Source organism: Corylus avellana, chromosome 5 (genome assembly GCF_965113065.1).
Source record: "Corylus avellana chromosome 5, dhCorAvel1.hap1.2, whole genome shotgun sequence".
In the NCBI taxonomy this organism is placed as follows: domain Eukaryota; kingdom Viridiplantae; phylum Streptophyta; class Magnoliopsida; order Fagales; family Betulaceae; genus Corylus; species Corylus avellana.
Window position 1 is genome coordinate 29,183,795 of NC_142494.1, and position 17,829 is coordinate 29,201,623.

Here is a 17,829-nt window from a genome sequence, read left to right on the forward strand (position 1 = left end):
TATAAAATATTGTAATAGTTTGTCTATTTAAAGGGCATTATGTTATGAATAATAAAACAAGCAGAAAATTAATACAAACTTTGTATTTGAAAATATTTTAGGTTCCCTTTAACGAATCTAAGAGTTTCGATTCTCTCAAAATCTAATATTTATCCCATTGCGTGTATGTAACATGTCTATTTTTTAAAAGTTTTACTTTCAAATCGCACGTTTTCAAACTGTAAATCCAAACATACCCAAATTCCCTAGATTGGAATTCTTGTTACTAGATCTCGAATTTTACGTAAATTTGGTAGCTTAAAAGAGAAAAAAGAATGTAGAATTCATCTTTCCGAACAAATAGGTTCCAAATTTTAAACTGTCCGAAGTAAGTGAGAATCACAGCTTGTCCTAATAACAAGAGGAATAGAGATTTTCGGTTGCCTCAAGCGTCAGACATTTGACATTTTTTTAAAAAAAAAATTATTTTTTAAATTGAAAAAGAGAGATATTAAAGGAAAATTCAAATTTGAGATATTAATACTAAATTTGAGGTATTAGCATCAAATTTAAGATGATAAAATCCCTTTTAGGTGATACCATTCCTAAAGGGTTAACCTTCCACCCCTAAGTTTTAGTTTTAAATCCAAAAATAAGTTTTGAGGCATTAGAAACTAAATATTAACTTATAAAAATGTTATAAAAAAATAATAATAATTTTTTTATTATTATTATTTTTTAATATTTGTCCTACGGGCAGCCGCATAGCAGGACTCTAACAAGAGATCCTCGTCCGTGTTTGTGTGGGGAAGAACTACATGGGATTAAGACCCTTACAGGACTTTCGATGTAGGTAGACATGGTTGGCCCTCCATCTCATGGGTAAGTGGGAAAGTTAACGTCGTGGAAACCATTAAAGACCACACAATATCACAAAGTGCATTTCTCTCTCTCTCTCTCTCTCTATATATATTATGTATATTTTCCAAATTCGAAAGGATTGCGCCGAGAAATCAGGCTCATTTGTAAAGACCAGGCCAAAAATTCACATGCACTAAGTTGGCAGAAGAAGTGCCATCTGTTTGTATCACACGGCTGACGTTAATTTCTACAAATTAAAGAACCAACCATCTCACAGTTTTATTTATGTCTCATTTTAAAGAAAAAACAAAAAATAACACAGAGAGAGAGAGAGAGAGAGAGAGACACAGGGGAGCATAATCTAATGAAGGAAGTGACAGATTCTTCTTCAAAGCTCGGCTTTCACTCTTTGAGTCTCCATTGGAAAATCTTTCACTTTAAAACCATTCTCTCTCTCATTGTCATTCAGAACCTGCACAGGAAGAAAACATGTTTTTCCAATACAAACATCAGCATGGCAAGAGAGACAGATTCCTCAACATGGGAAAACTGGTACCTTTGATGTTCATAGCCACCATTTTCGGCCTCTTCCTCCTCTATTCTCCAAACCCTTTTACAATTATATCTAAACAAGGCCTCGATTCTGTCCCCGAAAAACAACAACCACCCAAACAAGGCCTTGATTCCTTCCAAATACAACCTCCAGCCCCCATGCAAGGCCCTGCTGATCATCATCATCATCATCATCATAATCTCAAACCCCAAAAAAGTAAATTCCAAAACAACCATTTCTTCCTCACATTATGCTGAAAAATGGTTCTGGGTTGTGATTAATTCAAAATATTTTTTGGTTTTTGTAGAAAAGGATTGTGACTTGTTTAAGGGTCATTGGGTGCAAGAACCAAGAGGGCCTTTCTACACCAATTCAAGCTGCACAACAATTCCTGAGTCAAAAAATTGTTTCAAAAATGGGAGGAAAGACATGGATTTTCTCAATTGGAGATGGAAACCTGACGAATGCCACCTCCCACGGTTTGATGCAAGAAGCTTTCTGCAAATTGTGCAGGGAAAGAAAATGGCATTTATCGGTGACTCGGTTGCCCGGAATCATATGGAATCCCTACGATGCCTCTTGTCACAGGTAGTTACTTTACAATTTTTATTATTATTATTATTATTATTTTTCCTCTGAAATTCCTAATTTTTTGAGTGTACAGTAATCTAATTATATGTTACATACAAATAATAAATCAAATTTAATGCACATTGCACGGATTAAATTACTTTCTATTAATTCTAATATTCTTTGCTTGCTCTTGTCAGAGAACATTTCTATTTTTCAGTGCCGTGTCTTGCTCACTAATTTACTGTGTTTACAAGGAAAGAATTTTACTTTGATTAATGTGGGAATTGGCATTACCTTTCTGACTTCACTAGATAATTAAGGAAACAAATTTATTTTAAGTCTTAATTGCAGAGAAAATAGTGATTTTAAAACGCTGTGATTTCACAAAATAAAAGTGCGATTTTAAATAAAATCATAAAAAAGAAAATTAAAAATTGTTTGGGAATGTGTTTTTTTTTTTTAAATTGCAGTTTGAAAACATTGAAAATTCTGTATTTTCAACTTGCAAGCAAGCGGATGTGATTTGAAAAATGCATTATTTTAAATGCTAAGTTATGATTTTAAAGGTCAAATCGTGATTTTACCAAACTCTTAATTGTGTTTTTGAGAAGAGCGTTTCAAATCACAAGTTTTGAAATCGGAAATCCAAATAATAAGACTTGAAAATTGATATTTTTAAACATATAATTAAACGTTTAGTAAAATTATAGTTCAATCTTTTATATTATGTGTTTTTATCTCTTCCTTGCGGTGTGAAAATGTAAAAATTTAATGTTTTTAAATTGCCATTTTTTACAAACGTACTTTTAAACAGGTCACTATCTATAATTTTATTTAAAAACACGCGATTAACTTGCTAAATTATAGGTCGAACAGACTCTAAAACTAACTTGTAATAGCTGGACATCGTTCTCAAAAAGGTTCTTCTCTAATTGAAAATCTTAATGAAAACTTAAGCAATTTTGGTGAAGATAGGCCAATAACAATCTAAGATTTACAGCTATTACTTCATGTATAACTTAGAGTGGATCTATTTTGTTGCTTTTTATTTATTTATTTTTTTAAGCATTGGAGATTGGTGTTCCTGTCAGTTGGCAGGACGGTGATAATGATCGCAGCAATTACAGGGAAGTCAAAACGATGATCAAAGTAGGCACATGTTACATCCATCATAGAAGCAATCAATCTTAATAAAGATTGATCATTTTCTTATATTTTATGTAGAGGTAGAATTTGGACACGTTTAGCTTTTTAGTCAACCCCACCTAGAAATGAGAGTTTTCTGTGGCCCATGTGATCTTCTGTGATCATCAAACCTTCGCTTTGAAAGGAGGCTAATATTACAAGGAAATCAAATTTACATAATGTCTTTTATTCAATAATGATCGCAGCAATAACAGGGAATTCAAAACGATGATCAAAGTAGGCACATGTGGGCAGTACAATTACATCCATCATAGAAGCAATCAATCTTAATAAAGATTGATCATTTTCTTATATTTTGTGTAGAGGTAGGATTTGGACAGGTTTAGCTTTTCAGTCAACCCCACGTAGATATGAGAGTTTTTCTATGGCCGATGTGATCTTATGTGATCACCAATCAAACCTAAAACCTTTGCTTTGAAAGGAGGCTAAGATTACAAGGAAATCAAATTTACATAATGTCTTCATTCCACATTGTTAAGAGAGTGTAGACAGCAATCCCAATGGAAGCTCCATGTTTTGAAAGGAGATTCATGCCATTTGTGTGTGAAGAAGACAGCAATCCCATTGAAGCTTATAAATTTGTGCTAATGTTGTTGCAGGAGGAAATTCCAAATGACGTTTACAAGGATTCGGAAGACAGGTTCCGGACATTGTACTTCCCTCGCCACGACTTCACCCTTATGGTCCTTTGGAGCAAATTCCTTATAGTCGGTGAGGAAAGAATGATAAATGGTACGGGGTCAAGCTTTTTTGACTTGCAGATTGACAAGGTTGAAGACGAGTGGGCTAAGTACCTCCCTGATATAGACTACGCTATCATCTCGGCTGGGCATTGGTTCTTCCGAGTATTGTACCTACATGAAGGCGAGAATCAAGTAGGATGTGTTTACTGCCATGAACCAAATGTCACTGACCTCAACATTGACTTCGCTCTTCGAATGGCTGTTCGAGCTACGTTGAAGCACATCAATGGCTGCAAGAACTGCAGCACTCGCCTGATGACTCTATTAAGGACGTTTGCGCCTGCCCACTTTGAGAATGGGTTTTGGAATACAGGAGGATACTGCAACAGGACAACTCCATTCAAAGAGACGGATGTAGACTTGGAGAAATTTGAGTGGCAGCTGAGGAATGTTCAGGTAGAAGAATTTGAAAGAGCAAGAGAAGCAGGGGAAAAACAGGGGAAGAGGTTTGGGTTAGTTGATGTTACAAGGGCCATGTTGATGAGACCTGATGGGCACCCAGGAGAACATTGGGGCAACACATGGAAAGGAGGCTACAACGATTGTGTCCATTGGTGCATGCCGGGCCCTGTTGACACCTGGAGTGAACTTTTTCTAGCAGCTCTGAGAAAGGAAGCAGAGGCAGGGTTGAGTTCTTGATTGAGGGTAGTTAGACGACCAATATAGCACACATATCTTAGCCATAATAACATCCCCATTTTTGTTCATAACGGCAATATATAGTTGTTTGGGTTGAAAAATATAAGCATGCCAATGAGAAATAATCCTGGAAGATCAAGATTTGTGATTGGACGATCAAGGGTCTTGCTTGCGTTTATAAAAATGTCATTCATTTGAATCTAAATTTGCTACAGAGTTTTTTTTTTTTTTTTGTCTATATTCACTTGGCTTCAAATTTACACAAAAGAAACTAGTCATTTGTAAGTAAATCGATCATGATTTTGGAGAGTGGGCATCTGAAGACATATATGAACACAAACTACTGGAGTCTTGTTATGATTAGTCTATATAGTCCGGAACCCTATATGGAACATTTACGGCTATCAATTTTTACATAACTTGCGAATCCAATACAAACCCAACACAAAATTAGTAAATTAAAATTAAGGAGTCTCGTCCATTTAATTAAATGAGTTGAATTAAAATTTATTTATATAGTTTTATAAATATCCCTAAACATGAATTGAATACAATCAATTCATCCGCAACACCAACCCCCACTTCTAAAATGTAAAAAAAAAAAAAAAAAAAAGGCTTCATGAGAACCCATTACATATCCTAGAGAGGGCGTAAAGCAGAAGGAAATCAGGAATTCGATGAGAACATTCAAACATGAGGTGCTTCTGATTAGGAATTCGAGAGGTGCTTCTACTCTTTATGAAAGACATAAAAATAATGAATATATATTTCAAAACGACGTGCGTCATATCATTGTAGGTAATCTAGCAATACACATTAATTATTTCCTCGTAATAATACCAACTGCTAAAGGTGTCTACCAGCACAATTGCTTCCCTGCAAGATTAAAATCCTAAAAGGCTACATATTTGCATGAATGAGACTAATCCTCATGGTGGCTGCCAACAACTGATGAGATATGCAAAACTGCAAACGGAAAAAACTTATTTCAGCTAAACAAAAGTCCCAGTTTTTTCTTTGCAGAAAAAAGAACTTCAATCCTATGGTCATTTTGTTTTCCTGAGCAACTTTCAATCCTATAGTCACTGTAGGGTAGCTTGCTCTCTTAATACAAGCAGGCAAATCATATGATCTAGGCACAACATACAGGGCTTCTAGCAATTCTAGGCAGGTAATATGAAAATATACAAAGAATTCCTTAAAGGAGAAAAAAAAAGTGATAGTGATGTAATGGAAAGCTGTGTGTAACACATGATTATGGGAATATAACATAAACCCTGAAATGGAAAAACAGCATAGATGAGGCCAAAAAATAAAAAGTGTTTAACCCTTCATGGAGTTGAACAACAAAGGGAGGACGGGGGACTCCACTGCAAAATAAAAGGCATTAATGCCACACTACAAATCTGGAGAAATTCAATTAATTGTCGGTCCAAGGGCTCAATTTTATATACCACATTTCACTAGGAGGTAAATATGTACTAAACAATTGCAACAAGCCTAAACGTGGAGAAGTTCCTCATACATGAAAGAAACAATATATAATTTACAACTGGTAGGAGAACTCAAGGTCCATGGAGGATTTGAGCATCAAAAGGCACCATAGCGCACTAAATTTGTAATTAAATGCCCTAGATCTTTCAAGTAAGATAACCTTGGAGTACCAGGCTTTTTTTTTTAATCTTTACACTATCTAACCTTCATTCCATCACCAGTCAACAAGGAACCCGGAACTTCATAAATATTCATTCTATGCATCAAACAATTTTAAGATACCAATATGTATCAAGGGGTAATCAACTACTCTAATTCTCAGAAAAAGAAAAAATCAACTACTTCTAAATATGGAAGCAATAGAAGGCATTTCTTCTTCATCTCCAAAAGATAGGCATTAGGTGTTACACGCCATTTGTTATTCTTGAATATTCAGAACTTAGATTTGAAAGATTAAGCATGTATCTGACAGCCAAAGTAGATACGTCGACTCACAAACAGGAAACACCACAAAAAACCATATTTTTTCTCTAATGTCCATAGAAGAATGAACTGCTTAGGTAAAGTTCCTTGTTGTTGATGAACAAAATTACAACTGGTCAACACTCGAGAAATCCAAATTTTCAAATGAGCCAAAACAAAAATATGTAGACAGAATCCAATTCGGCTTGTGCAGTCAAACAAAAAATTCACTTAGCCAAAACTATACTACGTATGTGATATCTTTGCTACTCGGCCAGAAAAGAAAAGTTTGTTCATAAAATTGACAACCCTGAGATACATACTTTAAAGCAAAAAAATTCAGCTGTCTTCAGTGAATGATACAAAAAGAGGAAGAGCCTATTCACATACCATGGAAGATGGAAAAATCAAGGAGGAGGTATGGCTGATTAAAAAAAAAAAAACTAGCCCTGATTCATGGAGTGAGATGGTGTTAATTAAAATAACACTTGCTATGAATAGGTATAGCAAAGTTTGGAGCGGAAAGACTACAAAAATAAGGGAACAAAATGGTAAAAATGATGGACAAAGAAAACAGATAAAGGTAAAAAAATGAGAAAATAAGATTGATGAAACAGGATCCACAATGCTAAACCAAATGGGTATAAGAGTCACAAAGCTAACCCTCGCTGCAGCAAAATGACCAAGTTATAAGAAATTCTCAAATTATTGAACAAAAAGTGAAAAAGCAGGTTACAATCATAATGAAAATAACTATAGAAATTAGCTGATCGGTCGCACATGAAAAATAAAAATACCATCAAAGGTATCGCATCCTCGAAAACGGCCTCAATACAAGAATCTAAACCAAAAGTAAACCTTTTGATCTCCAAAGAACCATTAGAAATATCTTTTAGATTAGATATCGCAATGTATTATATACACTGAACATCCAAAGCAACAAGAAGAAATGCCTAGTAGTGTATGTAGGAGTAATTTTCTGATAATGTTCTCAATATGAGCAGAATAAACTATCAATCTAAAGCAAGTAAGATAAAAAAAAAGGTCAGATTCAAAAACATAAATTGCAAATTTTGTAACTATGCTCTAAATAGCACCATCGTAATCAAAACCTACATTAACACCAAAGGCACCACATTCATAAGGAAAAACCAAATTTCAGATTAACACATAAAAATGGCTTTGGAACGTCATGCCTCTACTGAATTACCAAGCACAAAGGAGAATAGTTCGCGCACGGGCGAAAACTCCACCAACCCGATATCCATAGCATACCCAGTAACCGGCAACTTCAAGTCCCGCAAAACGCAGAATGCCTCGGCCATCCGAGCCCTCGGCACTTCCTGAGCAACCGCGCAATACGGAATCCACGAGTCCTGGCGATACTCCTCCGCAATTTCGATCCCTTCCTTCCTCACTGCATCGCACAACTGCGACTGGAACTGAAGAAGCGACAATGAAGGCGTAGGCGAAAGAAAAAGCACATTGTTGTCACTGGGAAGGCTCCCAATTGACGAGAAAGATAAAGGCAAAGGCTCCTGCTTTGAAGCAAAGCTCTTGACAACGTTTTCCAGCTTCGCGGGGTCGATAAAGGGGCTGGAGAAGAGGGTTATATGTGGACGAGATTCGATTTCGATGAGTTGGGTGCTGATTTGGCGGCGAGCGAGCACGTTCCAGGCCTTCAAGACCTGGTTTTCGAGGGCGGGATCGAAGTAAAGCTCTATTGCATAGCCTTGTGACATTGCTATTGGAATTGAAATTCAGAGGGGAAAAGAGTGAATCAAAGAGAAAGGAGCACAACCCAATATCCAGAATTGAGATCTCAGAGTAACCCGATAAGGGAAATTGAACAATCCAATTAGCCCACAAAGTTGAAATCGAAACCCTGGACGTTTTAGCACAAATATGTGAAAAATAAGAAATACCCAGATGAGATTGAAGGTAAATGAGACCTAAGAAGTGAGCAACATGTGAGATTCAGAGTAGCCAACGAAGGTAAAAATCAAAACCCTAGAGATTTCGTGCGAGAACACAAAGAATAAGAAACACCCAGATGAAATTGAAGGTAAAAGAAGCCAAAGCAGAAGGAAAATGTAAGAAAATAAAATGGAAGTGAGATGAGAAATGGGCAATTGGAGAAAGGGAAACGAGAGAGACGGAGAGTTCAGAGGGGTATTGCTGTAGGAATAGGAAATGGAAGAAACAATCACATGTGAAACGGTGGGAGTAAAGTTTCAATCAGAAAGAGACAGAGGGAATAAAGGGAAAGAAATCAAAAGGCTTTTGCCCTGGTACTGTGTTTTTGCGAGGTTTCCCAACCAAATTGCCTTCAATCATCACGGCGCCGAGAGAGAGACTTTGCTACGTCGGACACCCTAAGAAGTACTGTAGCTTAGGTGTGCCACGAATAGAGAGAGGTTAGGATCTGCGCTCAAAAACAAACAAAAAACGAAACGTTAGGACGTTTCTAAAGGCGTTTCTGAGGATCTGTTAAAAAAACTATAAAGGCGTTTCTGAAATTGGCTCACACCTCTCTTTCTTGTTTTTTTTTTTCTTTTTCTTTTTCTATTTAAATGAAGAAAGAGATTATAATGGAGAGTCTTTTTCATTCTTAATCTGAATAGAAGTTAGAATAAGAGACTAATTGAAAATACTTTTAAATTAAACACAAGGTGGGAAGCGACACATTATTTTTATACCTTACCAAACCAAGCAAATTAAGTCTAATATACATTAACAAATTAAGTCTATGCACTCACTCCTAGAGGTGGACGCCGGATATATGGCTGTGGCCCGTGGGGATTCATTTGCACATATGAATGAATTAAATAATGCTAGAAGAAACCTTTTTTTTTTTTTTTTTGGTGCTTGGGAATAAAAGGTTGGTATAAGTTTGTTATTAGTTGTTAATGAGTCATACGCTTTACCAATATATAGAAAATATAGAATTGTAGAGAAATTAACTTCACAGAGTAGTCTAAATTGTGAAGAGGAGTGCTACATAGCCTACACATCTTAAATTTTTCTCTCAAAAGTTAATTCTCAAATGATGTGTTACCATTTCATGAGATTTATTATTTTAGAAAATGTATCACCAATTCATGAGATGATGACATATCATTTGAGAACTAACTTTTAAGAAGTAAGTCTTAGGATGTCTAGCATTTCCCAATTGTGAAATTGAGCATTCCCAACATACTCCCTATAAGATAATCATCCTACAACAGATTTCTTAAATGAACCCTAAACATTAGGATTATAATAGTGGAACCCAAAATATTGGGTTCCACTATCACAATTCTTATGATTATTAAAATATAAAAAAATCATTATCTCTCTTCTCTCCTCTCTCCTCTCACAATTCTCTCTCATCTCTCATCTCATATATATAATATAATTTTAAAAAACAAATATTTTAATGACATAGGGAACGATTAAGGAAAGCTATTAGCATTCCCAGTAGACTTCCTATAAGGGAGTTTGTTTCCTAAGTTTAGAAAATATGTCCAAAAAATCGCAAAAAAAGTCTCACAGTAGACTCCCTAAATGAACCCTAAATATTATGATTGCTACAGTGGAACCTAATGTTTTGGATTCTATTATTGCAATCTTTATGATTATTAAAATAAAAAAAAAATAAAAAAAAATAATTATCTCTCCTCTCTTCTTTCAGAGCATCTCCAGCAGTGTAGCTAAAATAGATATATTAGCTACATTTAGTTATTTTTTACCTTTTTTTTGCTCAAACATAATAACTTCATATTAACTATTATACTTTAACTGCTACAGTGAATAGAAATTTATAGTTATTCACTATAGTACACTAGATTGAATATAATATTATTTAGTATTATTTCTCTCTCTTCTCTCTCACTCTTCTTCTTCCTCACCGAGGCATTCTTGGTTTTCTGGACAAACCCACCCAACAACCCTTCCTCTCATATTTCCTTCTAGTATCAAATCATTCTTCCTCACCTACACTCCATGAGACTGACCCAATTCCTCAAGACCAAGTTAACCACACCTAAAATCATCCGAAATTGAAACAAAAAATTTCCCAACAAGAGCACCAGAACCCACGGTCGTAGATGGGGTTCAGATCCATCATAGGCCGACCGTATCAAATCCTTTTTTCTTTTAGTATCAAATCATTCTTCTGTGGCAGTGTTGTTTAAGCTCCAAAATTTAAAGTTTCTTGGGTTGTGGTGGTGTGGAGGGAGAGAGGGGAGAGGGAAGAAATAATTGCAGAGGCTGGCCATGGGGGGTTTGGGTTGAGTCAGAGTGAGAGAGAGAAAAATTAAAATAAAAAATAAAAAATAAAAAAGATTAAATAAAAATATTTAAAGAAAAGTAGAAAATGAAATAAAGAAGCTGTTGGAGTTTGTATAGAAAAATGGGTAGGTAAAATAGAGAATAGTGCTTTTTGAGTAGGTAAAATACCTAATGCTGCTGCATATGCTCTCATAAGTCATGTCTCACAATTCTCTCTCATCTCTCATCTCAAATATATAATATAATTAAAAGAAACAAATATTTTAATGATATACAAAATGATTAATGGAAACTATTGGGGTGTATTTTGACATAGGGAAGTAAAAAGTGGTTTGGATATTTAAATGTAGGGAAAATGACAAGAAAGCTGCTGGGAATGCGCATAATGTATTTTGACACAAGGAAGCAAAAAGTAGTTTGAATCCTTAAATGTAAAAAAAATGATGAAAGAACCGCTGAAAATGCTCTAACTACATGGCCTTATATCAAAAATACAAAATTGTAGAGAAACATCCAGGAATGATCTAAAGGGTACTTCTTTCATTGAAAAGTAAAACTCATGAATGAAGCAAGCACCAAAATATAACTCCATTTGTTTCTTCATACGCTACCGCTCTGATACCAAGTTATTACGCCACTATGATTACTTGTGGGCGTCTAGAAGTACATGACTGGGCGAGGCTCTAGGATCGGTTTTTCTGAATAATTTCAAAAGCTCTGCACCTCCCAAACAACTGAAAAGTTAAAATACTGAATCTTGATAATATTATTCATCAATCCATTGCTTAAATAAGCGTTACAAGACACTGTAAACAAGAACAGAGAAAATGAATTACATGATGAGGTACATTACATTCTGCTACAGATATTGATTACTACTACTATTAATTACTGAGGGGATAGATACCCTCTTATCCTAGAATTCTCTTATTCCACGAGTCCTGCCATTGCATGACTATTGCCACGTAACAGTTTATTAAAGCAATTCCACACTTTTCTTATTTAGGTAGAAGGTAAAGATGGACCCATTAATAACTTAATTATTCCAAATATATATTTGGGGTTCAGTGAGGAATCCGCAGATAGATTGGGATCGGATTGGGAGAATTTGGAGGTGAATCCCACACTGAGAAAGTGCTTGTAGAATTCATCCATTTATTCGTCAATTCTGGGTAATGACGGTCTATTACATCCTTCAAGCTCTCTGTATTGTTTACCCATGCAAGTCCTTTCTCCGTGTATGTCTCCTCGTTGAAATTGCTCGTGAAGAACTTATCTGCTTCCAGCCTCCTGCACGTACACATGCCAAAGCAAGTTAGTTATCAACTTATTGTATGTCCAAATCTTAATTTTAACACCTAATTATAATCATGGCATTCCACCTACTTTCGAAAAAATTAATTAATTCTGCCTTTATGCAACATTCATTTGATCATGTAACTTTGAAGTAATGAAGGAATAGAAAATTTTGTTAGATATATAGCATTAATGCACCACCTAATTTACCTTCAAGGGTGTGTTTAGCCCTGTGATTTCATAAGCCAAAACTGCGTTTTAAATAAAATTGCAGAAAATGTCATGTTTGGCCATTGGCGGGGAGTGTGTATTTTTTTAAAAAAAAAACACAAAAATGATGGGCAAGGGGATGTGTTTAAAAAACACACCCCTTTACAAGATCGCTACTAAATATTTAATTGTGTTTTTAAAAAATTAAGTTTTCATCAATTACATCTTAAAATTGCTATATTTGGAAATCACATTTTGAAACTGCTAAACCAAATTGACACTAAACAAGGCTTTGAGGCCCTCAAAATTCTTGACTCTTTAGATGTAGGTCAGGAGCATAACTAAAATGTTTAGTTTTTGTGGTACTCCTTGGCTTGGGGGGACTGGGGGCTAAAGTCCCCAAGCCCGAGGATAGTTCCGCCCTCATCTAGGTTATGATAACTTATAACCAAGTTAATCATCATGTTATAATTGTATCACACACGATTCCCTTATTTAATTTCATTACAATTAGTGGATTTGTTTTATTACCTTGATGCCATTAGTAAGAATATTACAAAAGCTGTCTCACTAATAGCGAACCCTGTGATCTTTTTCTCTGCCATGAGGCCCACAAGCACATCAAGCTCTTCAACTTCATCACCGTACACTTCTTCAAGCGCTCCAATTGCTTCATTGTCATCCGTCAGATCTTCCCATTTCGAAATGGGTATCAATAGTAGGGCCCTGCGGAAGTCATTGTACCTTGCGACACTCCTCTCTCTGTCCCTGTAGACTGCATCATGGAGGCTAAAAAATAAGCTTCACACGGAATATATATTGGCCAATCAATTAGATCAACGATCCAAATTAGATAATACTACCTTCAAGAGCTAGTAGGTCCACATGATGAGGCCTATCATTGGCATCTGCGTCATGTACTATAAGGTCCCTGAGCCACGTAGGATAGTTCCAAAGCTCTAGGGCCCCACTAGCTTGGTGGCCCATTGAAACCAGTTGCTTTGTGAACCCAATTTCTGCCAAGGCCTTTTCTCCCGTAATACCTATCATATTTGCCATAGGAACCCTGCTATGCAAAATAAATAATTAGGACAAAACATGCGTAACATAAACATTAATTAATTTCCAAGAAAATTGCATGCACGAATTTTTCTGCTTAGGGAAATTAATTAAGAGTGTTATACTTTTCGATCAACGGTGGTGATTTGTCCGGTCCTGGAGCGGCCGAGATGTCCCGGAGGTGAAGGTGATCAGGTAAAAGCGAGTGCATACGATAAACACTCACAAACTCCTCAGTCAATGAGTAAGGGACACCATGATTATTTGGTTTCTTTAGACCCACCAAACCTCCCAATATGGCTCCTCCAACGTGACCAAATGTGTCCTTGAATGTCTTACCCAACAATCCATACCTGAAATAGATGTTCAAAAACCATTGTATATATAACAATTAAGGTCGAATTTTGGATCATCCTTTTGTGTTTAATTACAATCATCCTATAGTTGAAATTTTACCAGTTGGCACGCATCCCTGCAAGCAATGTATCAGTTTTGAGGAGCTCCACTGTCCAATCTATTGTATGGATCTTAGCAATTACTGCTGATGTCACCAACCTTGCATGACGATATAAATCTTCATCACCCAACTCTGGATATTCCTTCTGAAACATTATGAAAATGAGGCATTTTTGAGCTTAAGATGAGTCGCATGACAAGTGATAAATATTCACATGCTACGTACTGACGTACGGCAAATTCAAATTAATACCTTGAGGGTGTCACAGACAGCATTGTGTTCTTTAATGAAGAGGGCCTGCAATGTTGAGACACCAGCCCAACTATTACGAACATCTCCTGACACAGCAATGCCATCTTGGTCATGGAGAAGAAGGCCATCTGGTGATATTTTGAGTTTCCCATCTTCGAAAGTTCTCACCTTTCGCAATGTCTCTGCATTGCTCCCATATATAACACTTCCATCCCTGATATTCACCATCATTCATGTTAGTGACATGCAAAAATGTTGTTCAGGAAATTCGTACAGTCATTTGCAATTTGAGATTATCTTTGCACGGGTGCTGTTTTGGTATTACAATTTTTATTACAAGTTCTTTATAAATTGATGTGATAGTTACGTGACACTTATTACATTACAGTTCTACGTTGACTACTAACATGTTAGTTTATAAATCTATGTACGTGTCACTTATAATGTTAGTCATTAAACAAATAGTTTAGTTTGTTCCTACCACCATGGTGTACGAATGTTCAATGTCCCATGCTTAATCTCGTGAAAGCCGGTTGGAACCTCCTTTGTCTCGTAGAACTTGAAAGACTTGAGGGGGCATTGGTTTGCAACTTCTATAGGTGCAGTAAGCTCAATCTACAATAATTTTGTCCAAATTAATTAAAGAACATTCATGCACACATAAATAAATAAATAAACATATATTTATTATTGACACAAAAACAAAGTGTTTAATTTCAATATATATATATACAAAGCAAACCTGATTGGTATCCTCCAAGTGGTCAACCCAATCATGTATCATAAACTGAATCCAAGAAGCAGCAATCATGTTGAATTGCTTCCCTGTGTCGGTGAATTTTCTCCGCGCAAGAAGTTTTGTGGCCACCACCATCGGATCTGGTTTCGTTAGCTGCGCGCACATATATATATCATCCAAATTAAGTGTTGCTATAACAAAGGAGGGATCGAGCAATCAGTTTGCATAAGAATTAATGCATTGTCGAAATGGAGCAATCACTACGTACGTAGTGCTTACAAATATATACCTTGTTCTTTTGATCAACGGGGAGAAGGTTTCTGCCAAAGAAAGTTTCATCACTACCTGCACCTTCATTGAAGGGATCGTTGTGTTTTCCATCGGCTGTCTTATATGGATAATCCCCGGGGTTAAACCTGACACCCATCGGAGATCTACCAACGTTGATTAAATTGTATTCCTGGTGAAGGTGCCGGCGAATGGCGAGATAAAATAGACCTAAGAACACTGGAAAGCGGTGCCATATCCCCAACTTATCAACGGAGTGCACAATCTGCATGAAAGATAACACGTCATTGTCTTCTTCCTAAAAAAGGAAACATACGCTAAAGATCAGTAGTATCTAGCTACGTACATGCATGTCTTGACATTTTTGGAAACATACGCTAAAGCTTATGAACATTATGACAGTAGATATAGATAGAATGATAAAGTGGGATTTTACAAGGAAGAGGAAAGCATCAATGAGAGTCATCTTCGCAACAGCTGCATGGAAATCTTCATGGATGAATCCATGGAAAAGTGGAGTTAGGAGATCCCTCAGCGATGCCATTACTGCAGAAAACATAGCTTAATTAAGATCACAGCTAGCACTCTCTATTTTTTGTTTTGATGAATGATCACAACCCTCTCTAGCTCTATATATACACTAAAAGGAAGGACCTCCTTCGTGCAAAACGTCAAACGTTCGATCGGGGGACCATTAATTCGCTGCAATTCGGCCTTTTTGATCAACATGATTCAAGTGAGGGGTGGAACTAATTAGTGTTGATGTGACTTTTATTGGTCATATATGGGCATGAAAATCAGAAGCAATCACCTTATAATAAATTTATACTTTTTTTTTTAAATTTTTAATTTTTAATTTTTTATAAGAAATAAATTTATACTTTGCTTTCCTATGTTCTTAACATATTCCTATAATAACCCATTAATGATAAAATTCATTCAGTTTATTATCCAGGCTTCCACATTTTTATGTTCTGTTTTACCATTTTTCTTCTTCAAGTGGTGTTGCTAGCCACCATCAACATAACCAAGGATTTTTATCGATGGTGGCACAACATGAATAAAAATATATTTAGATAAAAGGGCTAAGGTATGGGTGAGAAATATATTAAGATTGAAGATTAAATCAATATATAAAAGATAAAATTAGTATCTATTTAGTGTTAAGAAAATATAAGCAAAAGAAAAGACAATAAAATAATTATTTCTTAATATATTTCAATTTGTAGTTTAATTATCTATCAAAATGGAACTTGACGTTCTTTTAGATCCTAAAAATCATTTATGATTGAATATGTACCAACATTCATAACAATTTTTCCTTTAATATATATACAATATCAAAGAATTAGTCATAAACTCGTATTTAATTTTGTCGTGAAACTTAGTTTCAACAATATTCATAACTGACAATGCTTGTTTAATTTGTAGCTGTGGTAAAAATAAGAAGAATAAGCACAAGTACAACGACTCAATATATATACAAGTTGGTTGATGGTTGATATTCTGGTGCTTACAAACCATGCATTGAGACAATTTAAAAATATTTGACAATCATTGAAAGTATGAATGTTGAATTACATTATGCTCATAATGTTAAGTTGTATTTTCAATTTTTTGTTCATGATCGTATTTAGCATCTGACTAATATTATCTGATATATGTAAATTTGGGACCAAATTCATTGGTATATGTAACGATATTCAAATATTGGATATTTCATCTCCTGTGGTCAAAGATTGATGGCATTGAATCTGAAGCAAAATTTGACCGTTGGGGACCATATAAATGAGGACAATATTGCTCCATATTTGCCCCACGAGGGAGGGAATTTTTTGAACCGAGCCTTATCTATTTAATGGCAGCAGTGACACGTGATTGTATTCAGCTTCGTACGTAATCTTATCTCTTACTTTTGGCCAGATTCCTACACCTATTCATCGTTGAATCAGAGGAATTTTGCAAACTTCAAAGAACATATTTGTCTTTGGAGGGTTTTGAGATGATGATTGAGAAAGGATATGTGCCTCGGGAATCTTTAACCGATCGACATCACCCATGCCCCGCTTCGATGAGATAAGATTTTGAAGCTGAATGGTAAATGTGAATGCTGTAAATAAATATAATGTTGTGCACGAGCCACTAGTTTCAATATATAACAATATTTAAAGATCAGGATCAGGAGATCAAAACGAATGAATATCATAATTAATAACAACTTAGAAAAATTATAGCCCACAGTAATGCCATATATACGTCACTTGTCCTTCAAATGCCTATGTGGCGTGATCTAGTAGCTAAGTTGGGTTGGGTTACGCTTTCCACTCATCGATCAATCTCCCCCCCCCACCCCTCTTTTCTCGGCAGCCAGACAGACCCAATGGCTAATGTTTGGCCACGTTGTTGGGGGTTATGTTTGCTGGTTTTCCCATGTTGGAGAGAGAGAGAGAGAGATACGTACGGATGTGCAGCATGAATACCGTGTACAAATAGACAACATAGGTGATTAGATTTAGGACCATATATATTTGTGCTCAAATTTTGTTCTTTTGTAAAGATGTCATCTTTGGGAAAAATGATAAACAAATGTATCAGTTTAATATTTCTAGGTAATATTAGACATAATAAGCTTATGGTTTATTAAAGTAGTTCCACATACATTTTCCCCTTCAAGTAGATCGAGGGTAAATTCAGACAGACTCAATATATAACTTTGTTATTCCAAATAATACATAATAGGGTTTGA

At 35.6% G+C, this 17,829-nt stretch overlaps 3 protein-coding genes across 3 annotated transcripts; 1 reads left to right on the forward strand and 2 right to left on the reverse strand.

Moving 5' to 3' along the window:
- Positions 1-1,231: 1,231 nt before the first annotated feature.
- TBL22 (TRICHOME BIREFRINGENCE-LIKE 22) lies at positions 1,232-5,128 on the forward strand. The gene is made up of 3 exons (XM_059594094.2): positions 1,232-1,609; positions 1,701-1,981; positions 3,772-5,128. The coding sequence occupies exons 1-3, from the start codon at positions 1,330-1,332 to the stop codon at positions 4,552-4,554; spliced, it is 1,344 nt and encodes a 447-aa protein (XP_059450077.2). The 5' UTR covers positions 1,232-1,329; the 3' UTR covers positions 4,555-5,128.
- A 2,415-nt stretch (positions 5,129-7,543) lies between these two features.
- On the reverse strand, positions 7,544-8,928 carry LOC132181051 (uncharacterized). Its single transcript, XM_059594095.2, has one exon. It carries the CDS (start codon positions 8,250-8,252, stop codon positions 7,701-7,703), a length of 552 nt encoding a protein of 183 aa, XP_059450078.1. The 5' UTR covers positions 8,253-8,928; the 3' UTR covers positions 7,544-7,700.
- A 2,602-nt stretch (positions 8,929-11,530) lies between these two features.
- Positions 11,531-15,672, reverse strand: LOC132182474 (alpha-dioxygenase PIOX). The gene is made up of 10 exons (XM_059595730.2): positions 15,520-15,672; positions 15,085-15,348; positions 14,799-14,948; positions 14,538-14,671; positions 14,057-14,270; positions 13,804-13,949; positions 13,473-13,700; positions 13,152-13,354; positions 12,820-13,063; positions 11,531-12,072 (listed from the first exon to the last, which is right to left on the reverse strand). The coding sequence occupies exons 1-10, from the start codon at positions 15,640-15,642 to the stop codon at positions 11,847-11,849; spliced, it is 1,932 nt and encodes a 643-aa protein (XP_059451713.2). The 5' UTR covers positions 15,643-15,672; the 3' UTR covers positions 11,531-11,846.
- Positions 15,673-17,829: the final 2,157 nt, after the last annotated feature.

Bases quoted from the DNA above. Each gene is read 5' to 3' on its own strand.
- LOC132181051 (XM_059594095.2), bottom strand. From the start codon at position 8,252: ATGTCACAAGGCTATGCAATAGAGCTTTACTTCGATCCCGCCCTCGAA.
- LOC132182474 (XM_059595730.2), bottom strand. From the start codon at position 15,642: ATGTTTTCTGCAGTAATGGCATCGCTGAGGGATCTCCTAACTCCACTT. The intron at 15,349-15,519 runs GTAAAATCCCAC...TCTTTCATGCAG, and splicing joins TTGATGCTTTCCTCTTCCTT to ATTGTGCACTCCGTTGATAA. The intron at 14,949-15,084 runs GTATATATTTGT...ATGTGCGCGCAG, and splicing joins CCGTTGATCAAAAGAACAAG to CTAACGAAACCAGATCCGAT.
- TBL22 (XM_059594094.2), top strand. From the start codon at position 1,330: ATGTTTTTCCAATACAAACATCAGCATGGCAAGAGAGACAGATTCCTC. The intron at 1,610-1,700 runs GTAAATTCCAAA...TGGTTTTTGTAG, and splicing joins TAATCTCAAACCCCAAAAAA to AAAAGGATTGTGACTTGTTT. The intron at 1,982-3,771 runs GTAGTTACTTTA...ATGTTGTTGCAG, and splicing joins TACGATGCCTCTTGTCACAG to GAGGAAATTCCAAATGACGT.